The following is an 8,753-nucleotide window of genomic DNA, read 5'->3' as shown; positions in this document are numbered from 1 at the left end:
TCCAAGATGTAAGTCTCACATGGATAAAATTCAACACCTTGTAATATAGGATGGAACTGATAAGAATTTGCAATTATTATTGTGACTTTCATTTAGTCTTCAGCCGATGACTGTGCTGATTGATCTAGATTCCAACAGATTTTGCATGCATCCTGCATAAAAAGAGAAGGTCAGCTTTGTTACGTGACACACTGTCCTGTAAAGTGTGGTTCTACTCCAGGAAGTGATTTCAGATGACAAAGTTCAGATCTGAGCTGCTCAACCTGAGCGTTCTCAACTGCTTACTTCAGGGATAAAAATAAGGTATTGACGTTTTACTCCTTATTTCCTAAAGATTTAATTTCCTTGGCATCAGATTGTTGACCTTAATCCTCAATTGTCTACCTTTACTTTCAAGTGATGCAGACGAAAAGGTACCTAAAAGCTAAATCTGGCTTTCAGAATCTAAAAGTGGAATACATGCTGGGGGGGGGGGGCGGGAATCCCGTTGGATTTTAAACTGTGGCATCTCTCTACTTGTTTTTGTTTTGGTTTGATTTTTTTTAGATTAAAAGAAATACTGTCAACATGGAAAACAAACACTGAAGTCTCTGATCTCACGTTTCGAAGTACACCCACACTTTATAATGCTGGTTTTAGTCCTATGCATTTGCAAAGCCTTTAGGCTAGGCTATGTGTTAACCTTATCATTTCCACTGTCAAATACTACTCAGTATATTAATAAGCTGAAGGATGACACTGTTTATCCAGAAGCAAGCATAACTTTTCTCCAGTAACAAAGAAAAATAAATGGCTGGAGAAAGGAATACAACTCATGGGATTTAAAGCAGTAGTGTATGTAAATTAAGTGGAAATAAACTTACATACTAGGGTGCCATCCATTTTATATTACATTTTCCTGAATTAAATCTTGATAAAGAGACTATGGGTAATTTCAAAATAGACAGTACTTCTCCTGCTAAAACTCCCCACGAAACTAGAATCGGAAGGGCACATTAATTTAGTATCAGAAAATATTTTACTGCTCCATCTTTGAAATAAAAGCTAACAGTCCTGTTCCACTTCTGACACACACACTCAACCATTTGTGCCTGTCAACTAAATAGGGCTAGAAGGACTAGGGGACACTACAGGACAGGACTAAAACTCATGAGGGGAACATAACTTAGTGGCAGAGAAACAATTAGGAAATGACTATGTCATTCATTTTGAGCTGACAAATACTAAACTTAGGAAATATCCAAATTCTCTTTTTTTTCCTAAGGAATATTTAAGAGAAATTACATTGCTGCTTTAAATTCACTATAAAAGGACAAGTCCATTTTCACATTTAAAAAATAACTGGTGGGATTTTCTGTTGATTACCCATTTCCTTCTGCTTGAGTAAAACTAAGCGTTTAATGTAAATGCAACATTCTGCACTGTATATTCATCATTTCTTATGAGAATGTCAAGATTGTGACTCATATGTACCCTTTTATTACTTTACCAAAGTTAAATAAAATTGTGTGACTTTTGTAAACATTTATAAATTGCATTTTACATTTTAGCAACTTTCCTGTTTTACAAGCATCTTTAATGTTAGTTGAGGAATTCCAGTATAATAGCATCATGCATTTAAAAAAAACCCAAACACAAAAAACGAACCCCAAAAAACTGCATTTGCTGTATTGGAAACTGGTGTTTCTACCAGGATTAGCCAGAGACACCTTTTTTTAAGTTGTTTTAAAAGCTCCGGATGCCCCTACACTTCATAATTCTGCAGTTCCACCCATGTAACAGGGTGCCCTGACTTCAGTCCCTGTAAAGTCATTAATGCTGATTTTTTGCTTAACACAGAGGCGAATAATCCAGCCAATGCAGTGTGTCTCCTTTACTTACTTTCATGTTTGCTGTATTACTTTGGGCCTAATTCTGTCCTGATGACGTCAGCTGCTCTTTGATGTTAGCAGAAGTAGGTGGAAGCCCTATGCCAAGGAGATAAAAGCACCTAAAACATCATTTGGTATGTTACTTATTAAATTGCATTCCTTACCTGTAATAAGAAGTCTACATAAAGTAACTAATTTTCTCCAAGTTAGCCATGGTTCACCAACAACCTAACTCTTCCAAATCATAACTAGTCAGCAACCTGGTAAGAGGAGCCCTAGCCGTAAGCTAGCTGAAATGCATTGCATGGGTCACTATGTATGTTTTTCTTGATTTCCAGCTCATTTGCAATGATGGAAGGGTAGTAGTTGGACAGACTGTTCCACAGCAGCTCCGCCTATTCTGAGAGTAAGCGTCTATCACAACATTCAGGTCATAATACACAGTTGAGTTTTTCAGCTAATTTGCTTTCTTGGAAATGCTCAAACAAACAAAAAAAAAAACCAAACAAACAAACAAAAAAAAACCCAACAAACAAACAAACAAAAACACCAAAAAAACCTAAGCCCCAAATAAAAACACCTCCCTGACCCCACAGGGTTCCCTGCTATTCCCAAAGACCTGGAAAAGGAAGCTACAAACTGTTGGTAATCATCTAACATGTTAGACTGTAGAAGTTGAAGTTGTCATTAAAAAGAAATATGCTACATCCATCTTTAGAATTAAACTTTTTTATTTTTGCCATAGAAAGCTCTAAGAACTAATATCAAGTATTGATTAATGAAAAGTAGAACACAACTTTAAAAAGTATGTTAAGGAAAGACTGTACAACTATATACATTACAGATCTGGCAAAAATGATAAATGTTTCACATGGAACAGTTCCTAGGCAATAGCTGTAGAACTCAATGTATATAGTCGTCAGCTTCTGCATCTTTTTATTAGCTGCATGCCTTAACAGTACAAAATAAATAAGCAGTCAATTGTTATCTCAATATTTGTTTAATTCACATACTGGAATGCTATGGTATGAATCCCCAAAGAAACCACACAGTGAGGACACAGCCACCATTATCATATTTTGCAGCAGATCCGTTAATGTTTTTATATCCATATAAATGACTGTGAGGTTTGCTACCATACTCTGTTGACATTTTTAGTTTTTATATAAATGCTTTTTCAGATTCAATCTTTTTCTTCCATTACCCCAAAGCCAATTTCTTAATATTTACATAAGGTTTTTCATTAAGTTAAACTGGAAGCTAAGTGTTTACAAAAACAAACAAAAAAACAAATATAAGTGCAATAGCCAGAAATCTAAATATAAAAGCTCATGGCCCCATAAAAAGTTTTACAAGAATGGATTTAACATGTTTCCAAACCAATAAATACTGGAAGTGAAATTAAAAAAATGCTTTACATGACCTCTGGACTTTGGATATCAAAAATCACTTCCAAGGAAAACTGAAGACCCTGAGACACATGCAAGCACGAGTCTTCTAGCAAAAATAGTTACAAAGCCCTAATTTTCCAGTTTTCCTCCAAAAAGAGACCTTTAGTAGGCACAGTTTAATTTAAGGTTTTAAATACATCAGCAGCAAATATTGATAGCCATTATGTTCATTACTGAAGGTACACTTTGCAACATATGCTTAATTCCAGATGTGTCATGTCAGTAACAAAAATAACATTGTATTTTTCTTGTCGAAAAGTTCAGGAAGTCTCAATATAGCACACAGCCAGCTATGTCAGAGCTACCTCTGCTAATACAGACAATCAATACTTATGTCTTGTGAGGATTATGTTCGACTGCTGAAATGCCACCTCAGGTAACATCCAACCTGTAACATTTGAAAGCATACCCCACTATATATTCAAAAGGGTCTGCAATATGATCTGGAAATAATCATGTACATTGTGTTCTTGGCCTACAAAACAGAAGTGCTGAGTGTAACATGCATAAGGTAAACAAATCCTCCTCTTTCTCCCATCATTACTCATACAGATTTCTGGTACCCTTTTTTACAGCTCAAGTTGTATTTGAACCATTCACCATTTAAATGTCTTTCTGTCTAGAGTACTGTATGTCTAAAACCTTAACCCTGAAGGTCATAGGATCAAGATGCTTACTTAAAACATGAAAAGAAAAAACCTTTAATGCTAATTTAAGCAATGAAAGGTTACAATAACTAACTAGTACTATGCACGACAATCTTTCTTAGTCACCTCTAAAACTTGAGCAGTTTTCATATCACCATTTACAAAAATTCAACAAGTTACTAAATCTGAAATGCTAAACTATGACTCCTGTAAACAGCTGTTTGTTTTTTCTCAGATCTACTGTTTCCTGTTCAAGTTGGACATCTAATTTATCTTCTAAGTGCCTAAATATGTGCCAATTGCAAGGAGAAAAAAGGACGATGTAATAAACCCAAAACTGAAAATAGATGACAACTAGTCAACTGCAGAAAAATGATACTTTGGATTACGGTGGATGGAGGGTATTTTTTGATTCTTGGTTTAGTCCTCATGCTTCCACACACTATAAAAGCGGGGGGTGGGGGTGGGGGTGTCTGTGCGCATGTGTGAGTGCGTGTGTGCATGTGAAATCCAAATCCCTGTTTCACTTAAAGATCTAGCCAGATAGGCATACAAGATCCTCAGCTGTCTTGGTGCTAAACTGATACAGCACTTAGATTATTTCATAGTTTTGAGAAGCAAATTTCAAAGCTTTCAGCTAAAAAAAAAAAAGATTAATTTTATCATATTACCTTTTTTTGAAATACCAGACTGAAGCCTTTCTTCTTGAAGGGCAAAAAAAGGAACAGCACTTTATTCCAAACTAACTACTGGCATCTTTTCCAGTAGTAAGAAAACCTAACATTATTCCTCAAGCTTTGAAAAGGCAAAATTTTCTCCTTCCTAAGTGTTCTCATCTTCTTCACTATTGAGCTTTGTGGGTTTGGGTGGGTTTTTTTCCCCATTGTAAAAAGAGCAAAATACAATGGTCCAGACACTGAATACTCTGCTCACCATACTGCCAAGTATAAATAAAGTTTGTTCAAGTTAGCCCTAACTGAGTATCTCTTGTTGGCAAGACTATTTGCATGAAGACAGATGATTCATAGTGCTTATAAAAGCAGAAGATGCTAATTCAAAAATACACTACTCCAAACTACTGGATCAGTTATTTTGGACCCTTGCAGTAATGCATTGTTCACAAAAATAAGTATGAGTTCTGAGATTATTTTTTTTTAAATGGTTCCATATTCAAGAGACTACAATGAAAAAATCTTACTGTTTTCTTGGTTAACATCTAAACAGAATTCAGCATTAAAGTGCTAACATGAAAGAAAGGGTTTACATAGTAAGTATGGGTACAGGAATTACCTCAATTACTTTAGAAGAAAGATTTCTAGCTCTTCAGAAGAAATTGTACCTTTTCAAGCTACAAATCCCCACGTTTTGATCAAAATTAACATACCAGAAAACACTGCCAGCTCCTTGGAAATGTCTTATTCTTTATTCAAGTAAACTTCCAGATGAATCACCTCCACAAATCGCTTGCAGCTACTAATGATCCATCTAAGTGCTACCACTTGATGAGTTGGTAGAACAAGTTAACTTGTTTTCACTTTAACATTCGATTTTACAGCGATTTTAACAGTTCATTTAAAACAGCTGCAGTATTTCTGCACTGAATCCTTTTTCCTGCATTTAATGCATTTCAGTAAGATTCTGGTATTACAAACTCAAATTCAGTACTTCCCTCTGATGGATTTTGTTTAAAAATTGCTTCATTTCCCTGCGGAATGAAAATGTCATCCCAGGTAATTTGTTTGGCTGGAGGGTTAGATGTTGTTCCTTCAGTGCCATCCTTCCCTGTGCCAACACGATAAACAATTCCACCCTCGTTTATTACTGGTATACTGCTTGAGTGATCAGTAATGTACGCATACTGTCTGATCTGCAAAGACCTGCAAGGATGCAATCGATAAAGCTTGGTATCTCCAGAAGGGTCTTGGCTATGAACTGATCTTATGTGGGAGGCCGTAATTTGGTAGTTGATGAAAGATTTGCCACACGTCAAGCACTGGTACCTTCGCTCACCCGTGTGGTGAATTTCATGCTTTGTACGGTATTCTGCAAGAGGAAAAACTTTGTCACAATATCGACATGGATACTTCTTCTCCCAGGAATGAACGTTAAAATGTCTCCGTAAACTGGTCAGACATGCATATGATCTCTTACACACAATACAAATGTAGTAGACTCTTCCATCCACTATGAGCTCGTAATGGTCATCGTGCTTTACTTTCATGCGTTTCCTGTTTGGAGAATCACCACCAGACGTTCTAGGTGTTTCATCAGCCTTGGCTTCGCCTTCCTCAGAATCACCCTTCACAGGAATGACTATGTCGTATGTATCCTCACCGATATTCGCATAAACCTTACAGCCTGTGGATAAGCCTTCTATTTCAGTTGCTGTATCTAATGTTATGATTTTCTGCCCTTCTGCCACATGCTTTGATGCTATACCTGAACTTAATTCCTTGTTGTTTCCAGTAAGGACATCTGAGATTTTTATTTTAAATTCTCCAGGTTTAGAAGATGGCTCTTGTGAAAATGTAACAACCTGTTTTTTCTGTACACCTGATCCTTCAGTGGTTGCTGCTTTGGGTATAGAAGGTTGCTGAACCAAAGAGCTACTGCTGACTGAACCAGGACTAGAGGAGCTAATGATATCCACATCATCTTCAACAGCCTCTTCATCATCAACAGCAGTTGTTTCCACTTCAGTTAAGGAGCCATTATTAGATGGCTGCTGGTTCTCCTCAACTAAATTAATTGTAGGGGTCACATGTGTTTGATGCAAGGAGCTGGCACTGAGCGATGAGTTAAGTAGAGGCTTATTTAGCACAATGATATTGGGAGTCAAATGCTGCGGTGTTCCAGAGACAAGTGATTCAGCACTTGATTGTGTTTGGTTTGGGCTTAGCTGACTGGCAGACAAAGTGAGTTTTTGAGCTGCTGTGGTGCTCGTCAAATGGGGAGAACCACCACTACCACCTGATTTTTGGTCAGAAACCACTCCAGCTGGACTTGGGCAAGGCTGGTTCTGGGTTGCAGAATTTTTATCTTTAGTACATTCTTTTGGAGGAACAATCTCAGAGCAAAAGATTACATCATCGTCTTCATCATCCGAATCACTCACTGTAATTTTTGTAGTCTCATATTCTATGCCATGTAAAGAGAATGACTGTGTTATCACCGGCATTCCATCCGTTACCTCTTGACCCTCTGGCCTTATTACAGGTACTTGTGTTTCAGCGTCCTTTTGTCCTGGACTAGAAGTTGAAGTTTCTGAAGCACCATCTTTGCCCTCGCTTGGCATGTTTTTTCCTTCAGACGGAGGTATGCCCAGATCAGCTATGAATTTAACACCCAGCTGTTGCCCTGATTTAATCAGTTCATCAAGTAAATCGGATGAAATGCTGATTATTTTGGAACTATAAATATAGTTAAGAATTTCTGCAAAAATTTCTGCTCTTACGAAGCTCAGTTCAACCACTTGCCCAGCCACTGAGAAAAGCTGGTGAAAATATGTGCTTGAGGCCGAAAGGATGTTCCTGTGAGCTCGAAATTTCTGGTCCTCCACAATGACAGTAACATCACAAAAAAGTCCGTGGCCACGTTGTTCATTCAAAGACTGAAGGAGCACACTAGAATATTGTGTGTCTGTTGCAGAAATCAGTTTTTTCCCCTCCATTCCTACAAAGAAAAAGTAAAAGGCATCAAATCAGTAAAAACACAAATTTACGGTTTTAACTGCATGATATTCCCACATGTACTGTTTATTCCTTCTTTTGAAAAACCAAATCTGAGATACTACTCATAAGCTTATATGCTATAGCACTCTGCAAACTTGATCCTTGTTGTTATTTGTCCCTTCACCTTCTACACAAGGTATGTGCAATTCTGAATATATCCTCTATTCTTACAAGGTGAGGAACAGAGAAACAACTGCTTAGCTGATTCAACAGCAAATAAGGTAAATTTGAAAACCGGGAAGATGTGAGATTCGGGTCCCTCAAAAGGCTTTAAACGTCATTAGAGATTTATTTTTAATTGTGAAAATATTCCGTAAATTGTTATGAGAAAGCCCGATAACATCCAGGTTATTATTTATGGGCAGGACAACAAAATCTCTGCATCCGTATGCTACCAGTCAACCGAGGTTAATGAAAATGCTATTGATACTTCACTTCCTTGCCCAGAAAAAGAAACTTTTTTTTTTTCCCCCCACCCCTCCTCATGTACTTGCAAGGTTGCTTTGTGTTTGAAACCGAGACACCGCGTCAGCACGGTAACAAAAATGATCTGTAAAGTCAAACTAATCCATCGATCCCATTCGACGACCCCCCCACCCCGCAAACCCGATGCAAAAAACCAACACCGACCCACACGAACAGCGACGGAAAGGCTCCAAGTCCTTCGTTTTACTCCTAAAACTTTATTCCCCTGCGCCTGGAAAGGGCAGGACCACGCGGAGGCGCCCCCCCGCCCCGCCCGCCCCGGCCGCCCCGGCCGCCGCCCGCCTCCCCGCTCCGATCGCGGCCGCGGCACGCCAGCCGCGGTGCAAGGCGGACTCCTCGCTCTCCCTCCTCCAAGGCCAACCCCTCGGTTCCCCGCTCCCCGCAGCTCCCGGTGAAGTTTACCATGAAAACGAGCGTTTCGAGGCGGAGACGCCGCCGCCGCCGCGGCGGGGAGGGCACCGTCACGGGAGGTGTTTCGCGGGCGGCCGCCGGGGCCCGGCGCTGGTTCCCCGGGCTGGGCAAGAGCGGCCGGGCGGCCCCCGCCTCAGCCAGACGGAGCGGCGGCGG

At 39.1% G+C, this 8,753-nt stretch overlaps 1 protein-coding gene across 1 annotated transcript; it reads right to left on the bottom strand.

Moving 5' to 3' along the window:
- Positions 1–5,116: 5,116 nt before the first annotated feature.
- On the bottom strand, positions 5,117–8,652 carry ZBTB33 (zinc finger and BTB domain containing 33). Its single transcript, XM_010568960.1, has 2 exons — positions 8,589–8,652; positions 5,117–7,641 (listed from the first exon to the last, which is right to left on the bottom strand). Exon 2 carries the CDS (start codon positions 7,637–7,639, stop codon positions 5,597–5,599), a length of 2,043 nt encoding a protein of 680 aa, XP_010567262.1. The 5' UTR covers positions 7,640–7,641; positions 8,589–8,652; the 3' UTR covers positions 5,117–5,596.
- Between the last annotated feature and the right edge of the window lie 101 nt (positions 8,653–8,753).

The sequence above is a fragment of the Haliaeetus leucocephalus genome, unplaced genomic scaffold, assembly GCF_000737465.1.
Source record: "Haliaeetus leucocephalus isolate CR32 unplaced genomic scaffold, Haliaeetus_leucocephalus-4.0 Scaffold262, whole genome shotgun sequence".
NCBI classification, from domain to species: Eukaryota; Metazoa; Chordata; class Aves; order Accipitriformes; family Accipitridae; genus Haliaeetus; species Haliaeetus leucocephalus.
Note: the sequence above shows the minus strand (reverse complement) of the source record. Positions and strands in the feature narration are given on the sequence as shown.